The 18,921-nt window shown below is 40.3% G+C and overlaps 1 protein-coding gene across 7 annotated transcripts in view; it reads left to right on the forward strand.

Moving 5' to 3' along the window:
* Positions 1 to 18,921, forward strand: part of BLM (BLM RecQ like helicase) — a 97,490-nt gene that overhangs the window by 57,207 nt on the left and 21,362 nt on the right. For 4 of the 7 annotated variants that reach the window (XM_023649579.2, XM_070230730.1, XM_070230728.1 and 1 more), the window contains exons 13-15: positions 9,823 to 9,929; positions 11,865 to 12,025; positions 17,516 to 17,711. In XM_023649579.2, the coding sequence (XP_023505347.1) occupies positions 9,823 to 9,929; positions 11,865 to 12,025; positions 17,516 to 17,711 (464 nt within the window). Of the gene's footprint in view, positions 1 to 3,739; positions 3,910 to 9,822; positions 9,930 to 11,864; positions 12,026 to 17,515; positions 17,712 to 18,921 lie in introns of those variants that run through there. The other 3 variants (XM_070230739.1, XM_070230742.1, XM_070230735.1) reach the window with 2 other exon arrangements.

Raw genomic sequence — 18,921 nt, forward strand, 5'->3', positions numbered from 1 at the left:
TGTATATTTAGAGACAGACGCCTATAATATCTTTTCCCAGTAGTTGGAGGAGCTCTGCCTGGAAAATCAATAGATTGTACGTTTCCTGAGTCTAGCATGTGGTACCCTGTGCAGAACTGGTGCTCAGTAAGAATGAATAAATGTGGGGCTGGCCCTGTATCCGAGGGGTTAGGGTCTCGCACTCCACTTCAGCAGCCTGGGGTTTCACTGGTTCGGATCCCAGGCACAGACATGGCACCGCTCATCAGGCCATGCTAGGGCAGCGTCCCACATAGCACACCAGAGGCGCTCAGAGCTAGAATATACAACTATGCACTGGGGGGCTTTAGGGAGAAGAGAAAGAAGAAGAAGAAAAGAAAAGTAAAAGATGGCAACAGTTGTTAGCTCAGGTGCCAATCTTTAAAAGATAAAAAAAAAACTTCTTTTAATTCCCATTTAAAAAAACTAAAAAGAAAAAAATGAACGAACGAAACATATGGAGGAATTTTGGTAAATGAGGATAAAATATGAAAATTTGGTTGGGGCCAGCCCCGTGGCCGAGTGGTTAAGTTCTCGCGCTCCACTGCAGCAGCCCAGGGTTTCATCGGTTCGAATCCTGGGCGTGGACATTGCACCACTTATCAAGCCATGCTGAGTCAGCGTCCCACATGCCACAACTAGAAGGACCCACAACTAAGAATATACAACTATGTACTGGGGGGCTTTGGGGAGAAAAAGGAAAAAAATAAAATCTTTAAAAAAAAAAAAAAGAAAATGTGGGCAAGTCTGTTGGCTCTTTGGTATATTTGGTCCTTTACCTGGGAGGATTTAAATACCTTACTGAGAGTAAAAGATTTTAATGAACACTTTCTGCTACATTGTTTCTTGGTCTTTTCTGCCAGTAGACCCCTCGTTTGGGTTAAAGGCACCCGGCTGCTCTGTCTCGTGGCCCCATGAAGGCAGGTGTCCCTGGGTAGGAGCTGTGACCCCGTGTTCCTCTCCTCCTGCCCGTCTGTGATAACCTTCTTCCTCTTTGAGAAATACAAGGATGGATAACAAAATAGACTTCATTCCTTTTCCGCAGGACCTTAAAATATGAACGGAGAAAAAGAAAAGAAACAGATACATAGACAGTTAACTATAACACAACAGTAAAAGTAGCTAGCACTTACATATCTACCTACACACTGTGCCAGGCACCATTCCTGGCGTTTGTGTGTGTTATTTATCCACACACAAGTCTTATGAGGTAGGTACTCCTATTTCCCTCACTTTATAGATAAGGAAATTGAAGCACAGACAAATAACACGCACAAGGTCATATATCTAGCAGGTGTTGGAGTAAGAACTTAAACCCAAACAGTCTGGTTTCAGAAGCCTTTAAATACTACACCAAATTGCAGAATGAAGTGAGTGGTGATCAGAGGCGTAGATTATGACTGCCAAAACTCAGGAAAGCAGGATTCACTGTAACCCAAAGTAACAACTCGCTGCATGAGGAGGGGTCAGATGGGGTTTTATAAAGGAAGCTGGCTTTGTAGAATGGATGGTCTTTTAAAATTAAAACAGCTGTACTGAAATATAATTTACATACCATAAAATTCACCTATGTTAAGTATACAATTCTATGACTTTTCTTTTTAGTTTATTCACAGGGTTTTGCAACCCCACCACTATCTAATTTTAAAACATTTTTATCTCGCTTAAAAAGAAACTCCAGGGGCCGGCCCTGTGATGTAGTGGTTAAGTTCGACACACTCTGCTTTGGTGGCCTGGGTTCACGTATTTGCATCCCAGCTGTGGACCTACGCCACTTGTCAGCCATGCTGTGGCAGCAACCCACATATAAAGTGGAAGAAGTTGGGCACAGATGTTAGCTCAGGGCTAATCTTCCTCAGCCAAAAAAAAAAGAAGAAGAAGAAAGAAAGAAACTCTGTTCCTATCAGCAGTCAGTTCCCACTATCCCCCGTACTCCCAGCCCTAGGCAACCATTAGTCCACTTTCTGTCTCTGTAGATTTTTGCCTATTCTGGACATTTCATATAAATAGAACCATACAACATGTGGCCTTTTGTGACTGGCCTCTTTCACTTAGCCTAATATTTTCAAGTTTTTGTTGTAGCGTGCATCACTACTTCATTCTTTTTTATTGCCCAGTAGTAATCCATTGTGTGGATACTCTACATTTTAGTTATCCATTCATCATGTGGTGGATATTCGAATTATTTCTGTTTTTTGGCGATTGTGAATAATGCAGCTGTGAGCATCTGTGTGCAAGTTGTCGTGTGGACATGTGTGTTCGTTTCTCTTAGGCCTATACCTAGGATGGGCAGTCATATGGTAACTCTGTGTCTAACCTTGCGAAGAACTGCCAGATTGTTTTCCAAAGCAGCTGCACCATTTCATAGTACCTTAGCCGTGTATGAGGGTGGCACTCTCTACACATCCACACCAAAACTTGTTACTGCCTGTGTTTTGGTTATACCCATCCTAATGGGGGTGAAGTGGTAGATGAAGGGAATTTTAACAGGCAGAGTGAGAGTTCAGGTCTGAAGTTTCTGGCATGATGGTACAGGTCAGGCCCAGGGAATAGTGAACAATCTGTAGGATAAGTGGAGAAACAGAGAAGGGAGGACCCTTGGAAGGTGGCTTGAGGCCAGATCCTGGAAGGTCTTGCATATTGTGATGGTAAAGTGTTTGGACTTGGTGCTGTGGGCATGTTGCCCTGGGAAGTGGCTAGATCTGGACTGTTTGCTAGAGTGATAACCCTGGCAGTGGGATAGAAGGTGGGGCGAGGAACAAGAGAGTAGAGGCAGGCTAGCCCTTTAGGGACCCTGGTGCTGTCATCAAGGAGAGAGATGGTGGTGGTGGCAGTAGCAGAAGAGGAAGGAGGGAACAGAGTCAAGAGAGAGGGCAGAGTGAATCAGCAAGACCGGCAGCTGTGACAGGCTGCTATAGGTGGACAGAGGGGAAGTTTATTCTAGCTCTGGCACAGGTGACTGGGACCGTGGACCATGACTGGAAATGCAGGGGCGAAGAAGGGTGGGATGGGGTGGGGATGGGTAATGAATTTGGTTTTATATCTGTCATGTTCGGGACGGTGAGGGATGAATGGAGATAGCCAAGAGAGGGATCTTTACCCTTTCTTTGGTCACGTGTGCCTTCTAAAAGAATTTTGGAAAACTGTACCACTTATACATTTTTAACCTGACACCTAAAATTTTTCAGCATGAGTTTAAATAAAGAGAATGTGGTCTGTTGTAAATATCAACATTTTAAAACAAAATTGTTACCTAACCATTTTAAACATATCTAGTAGAATATAATATAACAGGAATTCTGTACCTACTATCATCTACTTAGAAAACACATTAAAAAATGTAAACTATTTAACAGATATATTGCATTTTCTCTTTCTCTCTTTGAGCTCATATTTCTCTTTTAGTTTCTCAGTGGAATTTTATCCTAAAGTAATATATTTTTATGCTTGAAGTCTTGTTTCTTACTCTATCATACTTATCTACAAGGAAAATATGTGTATAAATTAAAAATTGTTTTTTAATTTCCTATATTTTTTTCTAGATTGAATCATTATAGTCAGTAGTACATAACTGATTAGAATAGCTTAAATATATTTTACAAATAATTCTTAAGCATAAATTTTGAGTGGGAATGTAAAACGTAATGAGATCGGACTTTTTTTCAGTTGGTTCACACATCTCTGGATAAATTGAGTTGGCTCGTGTTTCTTATTTTTACAGATGTAGTCACTGAGAAGCATCACTCACCTAAACACATAGGTGAGGATGGAAGGCATTTTATTGTAGCAGGAACACTCAGTTATTTGAATTTCTTCTGACGCGTATCCCAAAATAACATAGTGATCTGTCATCAAAAATTATTTTTAATGATCTGTCAGCTGACGACTCAGGTAGGTCCTCCAAATTTTGTGGAAAGCAAAGAATTGGAAACCGTTTAACTGGCAAAATAAGTCAGATCATTAGTTATTCGCTTTACTTTTTCTGGGAAATATGCCCTAAAAAAAGCTTTACCAAAATTTATCTAGTGACTATTAAATATTCGTGTTACTTTTTCAGTTGAATGAATCTTATATCCAACATATTTGGAAGAGTTGGGGAAATCAAAATACTATTAGTTTCACTATACTTTTCCTAAGGTATTTTGGGCATATGTTTTTATTGTGTGATATGCTTTTAAATAATAATTTTGTCAAAACTTTGTGGCTCCAGATTAGCTCTTTCAGATAATGGGAAATGACTACCATATATCCCAATTGGCAAAGCCAGTTTTCACTGCCAAACCAATCAGCCAAATTAGATTAATTTTCTTATATAAAAAATTTCTGACTTCATTTTTCAATTCACATAAACTATTTAGTACATATCCCCATGGCAACTATCTCAGTTCCAAAAGCAACAAGAGCTGAGCACAAACTGATTCCATTTCCTGACACATCACTTAAAATGACATGAGTTTGACACTCTGGACCTAATAATATTTACCATGTTAATGACCACATCTACTCTCTTAGTGAAGATACAATGGGATCCAAAGCTTTTTTTAAACACTAAAATCTTTATTGAGATATAATTGACACACCGTAAAATTCACCCATTTAAAGGTTAGAATTTAGTGATTTTTTAGTATTTTCACAGAGTTATGCAGCCATCCCCCAAATCTAAGTTTAGAACATCTTCATTACACTCAAAGAAACCTGGCGCTCATTAGCACTCCCTCCCCATTCTCCCCCTCTCATTTGAGCCCATATTCTTTCACTTAGCTGATTTTCGTGGGTCATCCATGTTTAGCATATATCAGTACTTCGTTCCTTTTTATGGCTGAATAATCTTCTATTGCATGGGCATTCCACATTTTATTTATCCATTCATCAGTTGATGGGAACTGTCTCCAACTAGAATATTTGGTAATTCCAAACATCCCGTCTTCTAGCAGGCCACGTAAGATTTGTTGTATGTAATAAACTAAAAGGGACTATTAACTTTTTCATGATAAATTGTGTGAATATTGCTTTTAGTTAGTGACCTATCTGCTGGTGTTTGTCAGTCCTTTTGTGGTAGAGATATTGTTTTGGTTTTAATTGGATTTGAGATCTACAACTTTATGTGCTAATCTCATGTCATTTTAATATTTTTAGTAAAAGTAATTTGCTTGAGGGCTGCCCCATGGCAGAGTGGTTAAGTTTGTGTGTTCCACTTCGATGGCCCAGGGTTTCACCGGTTCAGATCCTGGGCACAGACCTTGCACCACTCATCAAGCCATGCTGAGGCAACATCCCAAATACCACAATTAGAAGGACCCACAACTAAAATATACAACTTTGTACTGGGGGCTTTGGGGATAAGAAGGAAAAATAAAATCTAAAGTAATAATAATTTGACTAAATTAGTAAACATTTCTAAGGTTTTTGTTGTTGTTGTTGTTGTTGTTTTTAAAGATTGGCACCTGATAGGGCTGGCCCTGTGGCCAAGTGGTTAAGTTCATGCGCTCTGCTTCATCAGCCCGGGGTTTTGCTGGTTCAGATCCTGGGCATGGACATGGCACCACTCATCAGGCCATGCTGAGGTGGCGTCCCACATGCCACAACTAGAAGGACCCACAGCTAAAAAAAAAATATTGCAACTATGTACTGGGGGGATTTGGGGAGAAAAAGCAGGAAAAAAAAAAAAGATTGGCACCTGAGCTAACATCTGTTGCCAATCTTTTTTTTTTTTTCTCCCCTTCTTCTTCTCCCGAAAGCCCCCCAGTACATAGTTGTAGATTCTAGTTGTGAGTGCCTCTGGTTGTGCTATGTGGGACACCACCTCAGCGTGGCCCGATGAGCAGTGCCGTGTCAATGCCTGGGATCTGAACCAGTGAAACCCCAGGCCACCGAAGTGGAGCACGAAAACTTTAACCACTCGGCCACAGGGCCAGCCCCTCTAAGTTTTCTCAGTTAAGTCACAAACCAAAAAATGACTCAGATTATATGCCAGATGTTTTTAATAACAGCTTTTTGAGATACAGTCCACATACCATACAATTCCCCTATTTAAAGTACACAATTCAGTGGTTTTTAGTATAGAGTTATCCGAACATCACCACAATCAATTTTAGAACATTTTCATCACTCTCCCAAAAAAACCCATACCCATTAGTATTCAGTCACCCTGTCCCCTCACAATCCCCCCCCAGCCCTAGGCAACCACTAATCTACCTTCTATCTATAGATGTGCCTATTCTGGGTACCCCGTATTAACGAAGTAATCTGATATCTGGTCTTCTGTGACCTGCTTCTTTCACTTAGCATATTATTTTCAGGGTTTATTGCTGCATAATGTTTCATTGTATGGGTATACCACATTTTATTTACCCATTGATGAATATTGGGGATGTTTCCATTAGGGGCTATGAATAATGACGCTGTGAACATTCATATAAAAGTTGTTGTGTGGGCCTATGTTCTCATCTCTCTTGGGTGTATACCCAGGAGTGGAGTTGCTGGATCGTACAGTAACTCTGTGTTTAACCTTTTGAAAAACTGCCAGGCTGTTTTTCAAAGTGCTACACCATTTTACATTCCCACCAGCAGTGTGGTGGGTTCTGATTCCACTAGCACTTACTGTTGTTTCTCTTTTTTGACCCAAAGCTTTTTTTTAGATGCATAAACCATTGTTCTGAAATTAAAGTGTAGTGTAGAATGTGTGAGAAAGCACTAAGGCCATTCTTGTTTATAGTCATTTCAGCATTCCTCTTGGTGGGGAGACCCATGCACCATACCCGACTTAAGCCCAAATCACTCAAATCAGCTTTGAGGTTGTCTGCATCATTTGTGTTTGTGGGCGATTCTTTTTATGCCATAATTTTTGTCAGAACTCAAGTTTTCCTTTGCTGTGGCTGTGATTGTAAATAATTAATTGAGAATGACCAAAATAGTCCTTGGATATATCAGTCTTTTATCTACTGCCTTTTGCTAAAATCTGCTACACATTCTTCTGCCATTTCATGTACTAAGAGAGAACTCTGAGTGTTTTGTGCATATAAATGACATCAGAAGAGGGGTAATTTCCAAGTGCTCTAACAGGAGTCACACAAGACTCTAGAGTAGTGTGATCTGTGCCGGTCGTCAGTGATGAAAGAAGTGACACCATAGGGTGAAAGCCATCTTCACTCCCACCACCTTACTCTCCGCATACTGAAATCAGAACATCTAACTAAGGGCTCAAATGCTTCAGTCCTGCTGTTACACTTTACTCCTAACGGAAATATGTAAAACACTTGAAGACATGAAGTCCTACCAAGGGTTTCTGATACTTTGATTAAAGAAAGTTCACCGACACCCATCCCGTATTTCAGTTTGTTTTATTTGGTGTCCTGGAGGTCTTTACATCTGGGACAATGCACAGTAGTAGAGTTCAGAATGGGTGAAAAGCGGGGTTGGTTTCTTTGTTTGTAGAAGGTGAGAGGACGATTGTAGAAGGGAAAAGTGGGGCAGGAGTAACCAGCAGGATGTCTTGACTGCAGGCACATTTTCAGATCAGTCTGAGGAAGACGTACATGTGGAAATGGAGGATCTAGAAATTTCTTTAAAATTGTCTTTGCTCACGTCCCCTTAGAAGGTCTTTGTGAATCCTAGAGGTATGCATACCCCAATTTTAGACCACCGATCTAAAAAGAAGTTGGACTGTGGCTGAGAGCTCTGAAGAGTCTAAACTGGGGTCAAAGTTGGGACTCGTGGGATGATATTTGGGTGCTGTTCAAAGCAATGAGAGTGAGGTCCCTGGAGAAGATAACATAGGGGAAGAAGAGAAGAGCCCAGCACTTCCGGGGTGATTCTCACTTAAGGAGTAAGCAAAGGAAGATGAGGAGGAGATGAAGAAAGCAGAGAGGCAAGGGGAGAAGCCCCAGGGGGATATAAACTTGTGAGAGCCGATAGGCCTTCAGGACGGACAGCTGGCACGGTGGGGTGGGTGGCAGAGAGGGCGGAGAGAGGGAGGTCTGAAAAAGACCAGCGCGAGTGCCAAACACAGGTGGGAGGTTGCCACTGCCTCTAAGGAGGCCTTATCTGTAGCAGTCCCTTCAGCAACACAGCTGCCCTCGCTCCACACGTGAGTCATGTGGAGGATGTGAGGCATCCTCTAGTCCTAAAACTAAACAACGTTATCCTACCGCTGGCAACAAAACCTGGGCCCATCTAGCTTGGGTCTAGGTGCAAAGACAGAAATCCAGTGGTTTTATTACCCTTCTTTCTTCCCTCTGATCCCCCACCCCCACCCCCCATGTGCTGGTGACCTCCTCACCACAGCTTTTTGCAGTTTATGGTGTCTCTCTTTCCTTCCATCAGCCCAGGCACTGAGATGTCTTTGTGCTCTAACTTGTTCTACAGTGTTCTCTCTCCTCCCTTTGGAGACATTGGAACCTGGGGCCATGGAGGGTCCCTGCAGGGCCAAGGACCTATAATAATTCCCTCACCTTTCTTTAGTTTTAAAAGCTTTGAAAAAATAATTTTGGTAGAATAATAATGGCACAAGCTAGAATGGAAGTGATGAGAATTGAAATTGGATGTATGGTTAGTTGGTTAGGAGTGTGTCTTCTGAGAAGCTTCGCATTGGAGGGACAGAGGCAGGATGCCAGCTTCAGTGGAGTGTAGGGTCAGAAGAAGCTTTTATTATCCTTAGGATTGGCGGTCCTAGAATGTATTCGGAGGCAAAAGGGACGAATTCACAGAAGAGAGTGAAATACAGGAGAGGAGATAAGGGAGAGGAAGACCCTGCTAGGGAAGTGGGAAGGAGGAGGTGGGATGCCTAGAGCAGAAGGCCAGAGAAGGGAAGGGCGTGTCATCCCAGAGCCAGCCACGTTCCCTTTGCGGCTCAGAGCAAGAGGTTCATGATGGTCCTTGATCTGATGCGCTTTAGCTCCTTCTGCTGCCCTGCAGTCAGCTCTCTGTGTGCACATCAAAATTTGAGAACATTGGTGGCCTAAAAGTGTGTATGTTTCCTCTATGATTCTCTTAATCTTTTAAATAATGTTTTAGCCATCTCTGCTTTGTTTTTTCCTGCTTTTTCTCCCCAAATCCCCTCCAGTATATAGTTGTATATTTTAGTTGTGGGTCCTTCTGTTGTGGCATGTGGGACACCGCCTCAGCATGGCCTGACAAGCGGTGCCATGTCCTCACCCAGGATCCGAAGCAGCGAAACCCTGAGCCACCGAAGCAGAGCGTGCGAACTTAACAGCTCAGCCGCCGGGCCAGCCCCAGCCATCTCTGCTTTTAATCAACCTCCTCTTGGAGACTGGGCTCCTGACTTACCTGTCATTTTAACATGTTCTCTACAGTCCTTCAAAATTTTTGTCATCTAGTCCCACCGATATTTCCTCCTTATGACCTTTTTTTTTTTTTTGAGGAAGATTAGCCCTGAGCTAACTACTGCCAGTCCTCCTCTTTTTTGCTGAGGAAGACTGGCCCTGAGCTAACATCCGTGCCCATCTTCCTCTACTTTATATGTGGGATGCCTACCACAGCATGGTGTGCCAAGCAGTGCCCTGTCCACACCCGGCATTCGAACCAGCGAACCCTGGGCTGCCGAGAAGCGGAATGTGCAAACTTAACCGCTGCACCACCAGGCCAGCCCCTGACCACTCTTTTCTTTAATCCTTAACCTAAGTTCCATTTCAGTGTTGTGTTATGTAAGCTGCCACTAACAGTACTCAATTTAAGACAAATTGATATGTAGGTTTGCATTGTGGAAAATCAGTATTTAATTTTTGAAGATGTCTAAAACTATATTTTCTCACAATAACAAAATTTTATGTTTGGGACTTCTTTTAGGTTTAGCATGAGCTTTAACAGACATAACCTGAAGTACTATGTATTACCGAAAAAGCCTAAAAAGGTGGCATTTGATTGCTTAGAATGGATCAGAAAGCATCACCCATGTGAGTACAGCCATGTGGTAAATTATGTCTAGAAGTAATAAATAAATGTCTTTTTAGTACCACAATATGATATACATGTAATTGCATATTAAACATTTCTTTTCTCATTATGATAGCACTAACTTGCTATTTATAGAGAAGAATATTGCAACTCTCTCAATTCTGGAAATTGTAAAACCTCATTTGGTTTGATAACAGTAAACCTAACAGAAAATGTGTTAAATACTCCTTCCTACACACCTGTATTATAATTCATGGTTTCAATGTCTTTCCTTTGCCTTCTGTCAGTTTTTGAATTATACAGCTCTTTGTTTTAGTGCCTTGTCCCAAGTGTGTCTGCTTTTGTTATATTAACTGAAACGAGATTCTGAAATTCATAGCAGTTTTCCATGTAACCCCTTTTCCACCTTTCCACAGAGAATTTTTTTGTAAATATCTCTATTTCATTTTTTAAAAATTAGTATACATATTTATTTGAACAAATCAAACAGTACAGAGATAGACTGAGAAAAGGTCAGTGATTTCCCTTTCCAGCCCCTGCTCTCCTAGGCTAATAGAAATAGTTTAGTCTGCATATCTATACCTGTAGCCACAGAGAGATGACTTTTCCTTTAATACCTTTTATTTTCTGATTTTAAAAACAACAATAAATATTATGCATGCTCATTGAAGAAAATTTAGAAAGCAACAAAACGAATAAAGAAGCAAAAATCAAAACCCGTTCCAACACAAGTCACTGTTAGCATTTTGGTTTATTTCCTTCCAATAATTTTTGTATGCATTTTTCTTTTTTTTTCCCCCTAAAGATTGGCACCTGAGCTAACATCTGTTGCCAGTCTTTTTTTTTTTTTTTCCCCTCCATCTCCCCCAAACTCCCCAGCACTTAGTTGTATATTCTAGTTATGGGTCCTTCTGGTTGTGCTGTGTGAGATACCACTTCAGCATTGCTTGATGAGCAGTGCCGTGTCTGCTCCCAGGATCCAAATGGGCAAAACCCTGGGCTGCCGAAGCAGAGCACAAACTTAACCACTCAGCCACGGGGCTGGCCCCTGTATGCATTTTTCTTTCTGTGATCATACTATACATACAGTGTTTCTACCTTCAACCTGTTTTATATCTTGAGTATTTTCCCTTGTCTGTTTAAAAACTTAGAAAACACTTAATTGTTACAGTATATCTTATTTCATAATTTCCTTTCTTAAATATTCTAATGTTGGCCATCAAAATTTTTCTAATTTTTTGTGGGGGTAGGGAGGCCTCCCCCATGACCAAGTGGTTAAAATTCCTCACGCTCCACTTCAGTGACCTGGGTTCATGGGTTCGGGTTCTGGGTGCAGACCTGCTTCACTTACCAGCCATGCTGTAGTGGTGTCCCACATAAAAAAAAAAAAAAAAAGCAGGATTGGCACAGATGTTAGCTCAGGGCTAATCTTCCTCAAATGAAAAAAGAGGAGGATTGGAAATGGATATTGGCTCAGGGCGAATCTTCCTCAGCAAAAAAAAATCTTAATTTTTAAAATTATAAAGCTTTTTGTGTAAGTCCTGTATCACTTTAATTCTTAGATTAATTTCCTAGAAGAAAAGTGAGTCAAAAGATATAAGCATTTCTAAGACTCTTGATACCTATTGCCACATGCTTTCTACAAAGTTGGTGTAAGGGTGCCTTTCCATTTTATAACCAGTGTGAAATAGAGCCCGGGGTTCATCCGGGTCCATCTAAGAAGTCGTTCGGAGTGACAGGTTTAAAGGTCAAATCTTGTCATTTCCAGTACACGTGAATTCCTTGCTTGAATTACTCTGTCTGTGTGATCTCCCTCTACTATAAGAAAACGATGGAGATCTGTTTATGGTTCATATACTTCTAACAACATAATATAAATTGTGTTGTTATTTTGAAAGTCTTCATTTCTCAATACTGTTTTGGTTTCTTGGCAGATGACTCAGGAATAATTTACTGCCTCTCCAGGCGAGAATGTGACACAATGGCTGACACATTACAGAAGGATGGTCTCGCTGCTCTTGCTTATCATGCTGGCCTCAGTGACTCTGCCAGAGACGCAGTACAGCACAAGTGGATTAATCAGGATGGATGCCAGGTAACACTTTTTTTAAATTTTTTTTTATTGAGGTCATAATAGTTTATAATAGGTAACACTTTTAAAAATAAACGAAGGAAACAATCTGTTATAGTATATATGCAAACTTGCACATGTGGAGTGCAAATTGTTTTTACTTTAAAGGTAGTAAACATCAAAATAAGACTGAAATTAAAAAAAAATCGTTTTTGAGACTTCTAAAGTTGCTTTTTATTTCTTAAATCAAAAAAAAGTTTTATTGAGATATAATTCATGTAGCATAAAATTCATTCTTTCAGTGTTTACAGGTCAGTGGTTTTTAGTATATTCACAAGATTGTGCAGCCATTACCACTAATTCCAGAATATTGCATCATCCCAAAAAGAAACCCCATACCCATCAGCAGTCATTCAAACCCCCTAGTCCCTGGCAACCACTAATCCACTAACCACTACTAATCTGTCTCAGATTTTCCTGTTCTGAACATTTCATATAAATGGAATCATACAAGATGTGCTCTTTGCCACTGATTTCTTTTACTTAGCATGATGTTCTCAAGGTTTATCCACGTTGTAGCATGTATCAGTACTTCTTTCCTTCCTGTGGCCAAATAATATTTCACTATATGGATGTACCAGTTTGTTAGCCAGTCATCAGCTGGTAGACATTTGGGTTGTATCCATTTTTTGGTTATTGTGAATAATGCTTCTGTGAACATTTGTGTACAAGTTTTTGTGTGGACAAGTGTTTTTACTTCTCATGGGTAGATAGCTAGGAGTGAAACTGCTGAGTCATATGGCGACTCTGTTTAACTTTTTGAGGAACTGCCAAACTGTTTTTCAAAGGAGCTATAGAATTTTATATTCCCACCAACAACGTATATGCTTCCAATGTTTCTGCCTCCTCATCAACACTTGTTATTGTCTACCTTTTTACTGTATCCATCCTAGTGGATATAGAGTATCTCATGTGATTTCGATTTGCATTTTCCTGATAACTAATGATGTTGAGCATCTATTTCTGAGATGACAAATTTTAGTGTGGATCAAGAGGGAAGCTGAGAACGCTCTAGGCGTCCCATACTGTGGCAGATGCTGGACTTGGATAGATCCCTCTAAACGCAAGGATGAACTTGAGGAAAATGACTAATTTTTTTTTTATAGCCTATGAAGTTCTCAGCTCACTAAAAAAGAAATTATTACCCTGAAGATTCAGAAGAAAAATGTCTCTCAAAGTTATTTTCTAAAAATGGAAAATGGAAGAAAATCTTAGAAGATATCAGCCTGATATCCTCAGAAGGATGGAAGAGGACTTATGTGAACTAAAAACATTTGCCATAAGAAGATCACAGGCTGAGATGAAGAAAGAAATATAAATGCAGTTTATGCAAATAAGAAAATGCAAGAAAAGTAAAACAAATAGCAGAATTATGTGTCAAGATACAAATGGTCCAACTCAATGCAGACATTGAATCAGACGTAGTGAATAACTTGAGAATGCAAGGGGGAAAAAACGTGAAAATGGAGGGGAAAAGCGAAAATATTTGTTGGGGACAGGGAATAGGGAGTCAGCCTAAGAATAATAAATGTCCCCAAGAAAGAAATCAGGATTATGTAGCTACAGTATTAGGATATACACCTGAAAGTTATATTATGTTATAATCCAATGTTACTGCAATAAAAAATAAAGTAGATGCAGTAGTCACATGTATTATAAATAAATACATAACAAATGTATAGGAAATTTAGAAGCATCATCTTAGAATCACTGGGGGAAACTTACGTGTAGATGTAGTTAGCACTTTGTTTGATTTACGAAGCTAAAAGGAATAAGATAAAGAAATAAGTCACTCTGCAAAGAACAAAAATAGGCCTGTCTGAGGCTATTTCACTAACCTGAAAAAGAGGAGCAGACTGTCCTAAGAATCAGAAGAGGGGAGACTGGGACTGAAGAATTGTGTACCCAGCTTGTTGTCCTGTGTGTTGAAAACAGAAAGGCATTCTCAGATGTGTAAAAATTCAGAGAATGTATCACTGATTTATCATCCGTGAAATAATTACAGATGTCAGGCTTCCCAAATTAATTTATATGTTTAATCAAAATTCAGCTGTTTTTTTTCCTTTAATAAACTTTTTCTAAAGTTCACCCAGAGGAATATTCAAGTGAAAATAACCAAAAGAATTTGGCAAGAAAATAACACATGAACACTGGGTTTGCAATACATTATAAAAGATCAATGAAACAGAACTCCAGAAATAGACTAGAAAACATGTAAAAACAATCTATGAAAAGGAAGGCATTAAAAATTATGGAGCCAGCCCTCTGGCTGAGTGGTTAAGTTCACTGGCTCTGCTTCGGTGGCCCAGGGTTTCACCAGTTCGAATCCTGGGCGAGGATCTAGCACCGCTCATCAGGCCATGCTGAGGCGGTGTCCCACGTGGCATGACTAGAAGGACCCACAGCTAGAGTATACAGCTATGTACTGGGGGGCTTTGGGGAGAAAAAGAAGAACAAAAAAAATGAGAAAGGGGAGGTTATTCAGCCAGTGGTACTGGTTGCCTAATGGGGGAAATCATTTTGGATCCTCATATCAAAATTAATTACAGGTATACAAAGCTATTGGTGTTTTAAAAGGTATGAACTCTGAGTGGAAGAGAACTGAAGCTTAAAAACAGCCTAAAAGGAAGTAATTGCTAGAAATGACTAAAAACCAAAACAACTAAACACTTCTATTTTGATAAATAAAATTAAAAGACAACAGCAAACTAGGAAATGCGTCTCTAGCAAATAAAACATGGTGAAGAGCTTGTGAAAATTTGAAGAAAAACATGAGTCTCAAAGAGTAGATTAGCCTAGGCTATCAAGAGACTGTTGGAAAGGAGGACGTACAAGAGGCTAAAGACCGATTTTTTAAAGTGCAGTTTTGCTAATAATCAAAGGAATGTAAAACAGTGAGAGACCATTTTCACCTCTTGTATTAGCAAACTTTCATGAAGTGTTGGGGACAGTACTGTAAGAGATGATTTCCTGCAGTGCTCGCAAGAGCCTTTCTCGAGAACAATACGGCAGGCTGTATCAAGAGCCTCGAATCTGAAACGTGGGCGTGGAACTTTACACCAGTGTTATGTGTAACACGGCTAAGGAGTCTAAGTGTAAATAGTCTGAATGTGCTGAGAGGATGATTGGATACAGTGTGTACATTCCTGCCATTAGAAATGGTTTGTGGGGGCCGGCCCAGTGGCGCAGTGGTTAAGTTCACACGTTCCACTTCTCGGTGGAACGTGTGAACTTAACTTCAGGGTTCTTAACTTCAGGGTTCTTGGGTTTGGATCCTGGGTGCAGACATAGCACCACTTGGCAAAAGCCATGCTATGGTAGGCGTCCCGTGTATAAAATAGAGGCAGATGGGCACGAATGTTAGCTCAGGGCCAGTCTGCAAAAAGAGGAGGATTGGCAGCAGTTAGCTCAGGGCTAATCTTCCTCAAAAAAAAAGAAATGGTTTGTGAAGAGTTTTTTAATGATATGAAAATGTTCAAATGCTAATGATGGAGAAAGGTAATGAAAAATAGGTGTGTAATCAAAAATATGTAATCTCTGCCATAAAAAACAAAATTGAATAGAAATATAAACAAGGGAAAAAGCCAATTTTTTTCAAGTTCTTTACATCTTTATATATAGTATAAATATTTACAATATACATGCATATATATACATGTTTTTATATATATAAAACTTTTATCAAAAATATGATTTTAAAAAATGGTGGTTTTTTGTTTCTTTTTAAATCTAATTGTTTCTGCTCTCAGACCAACTAATCCTTACAGAAGGTATGATAATATAACCAACTGGCCTTAATCTTGTTAGATTTGTGAGATAGAATAAAACTTGATTGTTTTTCGTCACAAAGAAATGATTGTAGCTTGAAGTTTTAAAAGCAACACAGAAATAAAGAAGAAAGTAGCAACAAAGCCATTTTTCCCAGTTACAAGAAATAAAGGCTTTCAGAAGGAGTTGGCGTGTGTGTCATCTCATTTGGAGCCTGCAGACTGCCTCGCAGCCGTGTGCCTACGCGACCTTGGGAGATGCACCTGGGCTTCTCGGAACCCTGTGGGCCTGTGGGCTGGCACATCTCGCTCCGCAGCCTCCAGCTGTTCTCCACCACCAGAGGCTCCAGTGGGCTTTCTCTTTCCAAGGAGATTTGCCTTTGATCACGGTGCCATAAATTCAGAAGGATGCCTCACCTAGAGGGCGGGCTTCTGCTGTTTGCAACATTGATGAGTGTACCCATTTGCTGTCCACATACTTATGGCTTGCAGTTCTTTTCTCTGGTACTCACAGTTTCTGAAATCATGTCAGTAGCCTCGGTCCGGCTGCCAAATCATTCGGTTGCTTTTGAAATAGTGTTCTTGGAGTAGCAATTCATTTTTTGAAGTGCTAAAAAAAGACTTACAGCTTTGTTTGTATAAAGTAATTTTGCCTAGAGATATAATGTGTTTGGGTTAGATAGGTCCTAAATTTACAGCTGAAATGGATATTCGTGAAAATGATTTTTTACTAAAAACTGATTTATCAAGCTCCTGAAGTTCAACCGTCACCTTGCTTCCACTAAGTAATTTGCATAGGCCGAGATCCACAGTCTCCAGCCTTTGTTTTCTAGTATAAGCAAGTCTCAGACTTTGACCCACATGAGTTCCAGTAAAAATTTCACAAGTTTTGACTTTGAAATCAGCTGATGAATAAAAGGAGCTGGTGTTTGATCAGCTGCTGCTACTGGGAAGACAGGTGGAAAGCACTAGAGCAGGTGAACGTGCCGTTGTTCCTGAATCTTCTGAAAGCTCAAGCCCTGGGAACGCCCCAGAGCTCCTGAGCAACAGGTTTGTGACACTGACCTGGATATCATGGCTGTGTGAGTGACACCCCTCACACCTCCATGTCAAAAACATAAGAGAGGGGCCGGCCCGGTTGCACAGCGGTTAAGTGCACACGTTCTGCTTCGGCGGCCCGGGGTTTGCCGGTTCGGATCCCAGATGCGGACATTGCACTGCTTGGCAAGCCATGCTGTGGTAGGCGTCTCACATATAAAAAGTAGAGGAAGATGGGCACGGATCTTAGCTCAGCCAGTCTTCCTCAGCAAAAAGAGGAGGATTGGCAGCAGTTAACTCAGGGCTAATCTTCCTCAAAACAAAAAAACATAAGAGAACAACCGGTGACAACACATCGAGAGGTGCCTGCTGTTGATTCTGGCTCCCTTACGTCATCATACCAAACCACACCAGAAAGTGTCTGCACAGCGAGCTGCTCTCTACCTTCTTGAGTCTTAATAGAATTGCAAATTATTGATATAAAAATCTCATGTTAGTCATGCTAAATAATGGGACCAAGTTAAGATATTAGATTGTTGTATAGAGTACATTTTAAAGTAAAATAGAGAATAAAGCTTTTAGAAGCACTATTATTAAAATGTTCCTTTAAATGCATTATGAGTCTAACAGGCTTTTGCTTTTACATCAGGTTATCTGTGCAACAATTGCCTTCGGAATGGGGATTGACAAACCCGATGTGCGATTTGTGATCCATGCATCTCTCCCTAAATCCGTGGAGGGTTACTACCAAGAATCTGGCAGAGCTGGAAGAGATGGAGAGATATCTCACTGCCTGCTTTTCTATACCTACCATGATGTGACCAGGCTGAAGAGACTTATACTGAGTAAGCTGAGCTCCGCTGTGGGGACGTGCTCTCCTCTTCTGTCTCAGGATAGTAATCTACTCCTGCTATTGTAGGACTTTTGGTCCAGTTTTCTTTAAATAGTATCAGAAAAAAAGAGGTGCTTATATAGATATGGAAATTTTATTTTAGTTCATTTTTATTGTAAAAGTATTACATGCTTGTTATGTAAAACTCAAAATGGTACTGACGTGTACATAGCAGAAAATTTCCAAACCAAGCCTTGTATACAGTCCTCCCCTAAGAAATAACTCCAGTGGTTGATTTCCTTTGTATCCTTCCAGACCCAATTTTTGCGTGCATCCTTGCATGTAACACACGTTTCAAATATGCAGAAAGGTAGAACAGAAAAAATAATGAACTCTCATGTACCACCATCCAGGCTAAGAAGTAAAACCCCCTCTGTGGCTCTCTCCTGTTTCATCCCTCTGTTCCCCCATGAGAGACAGACAATATCTTGTATTTGGTGTTTGCCTTTTCCAAACATGCATTTTACTATGTAAATGGGATTATGTTATATGTGCTTTTTAAATATATATAGTGACCTGATTTTTTTTGGTCAATGCTGGGACATAATTATGACTCCAATTAATACGCATAGCTTGACTGCCTAGAATCACATAGTACGGTTACTCCATGTTTGTTTAATCAGTCACGTTTCAGTAGATATTTAGATTGCTTATTGTTTTTCACTGTTATCAACAGTGCGGTGCTGAACATCCTTGTACAGATATCTTTGGGTGTTTGTGCAATCGTCTTTGTAGGGTAAATTTCTAGACTTAGACCAGTAGCTCAAACTGAATACATTTTAGAAATTTATTATGTCCTTTGCCTGTTTTCCTGCTGGGTTGTGATAGTTAAATATGTTTCCTAAATAGATTTGCCTATTTTGAGACCACTTTTGAATGAACTCTGGCAGAGATACTGAGCATGGGAAATGGCACTTAGCAAGCTCTGTGCCAAATAATGTATCACCTGATTTGCTCGTAACCACTAGCTTTTGAGGTGGAGTTAGTCCCATGAGAAAAGCGAGCTTCAGAATGGTTTGGTAATTGCCCCCAGGAGCACGGATGTGGCAGTGGCCACCACTGTGCTGGAAGGGTAGTGGTGGCAGTGACAGGCGACATTTCCAGCACCGTCTCTGTGCTGCTGTCTTCAGTGCTTCACGCAGATCACTTCATTTCATCTTCAC

The sequence above is a fragment of the Equus caballus genome, chromosome 1 (assembly GCF_041296265.1).
Source record: "Equus caballus isolate H_3958 breed thoroughbred chromosome 1, TB-T2T, whole genome shotgun sequence".
Taxonomy (NCBI): domain Eukaryota; kingdom Metazoa; phylum Chordata; class Mammalia; order Perissodactyla; family Equidae; genus Equus; species Equus caballus.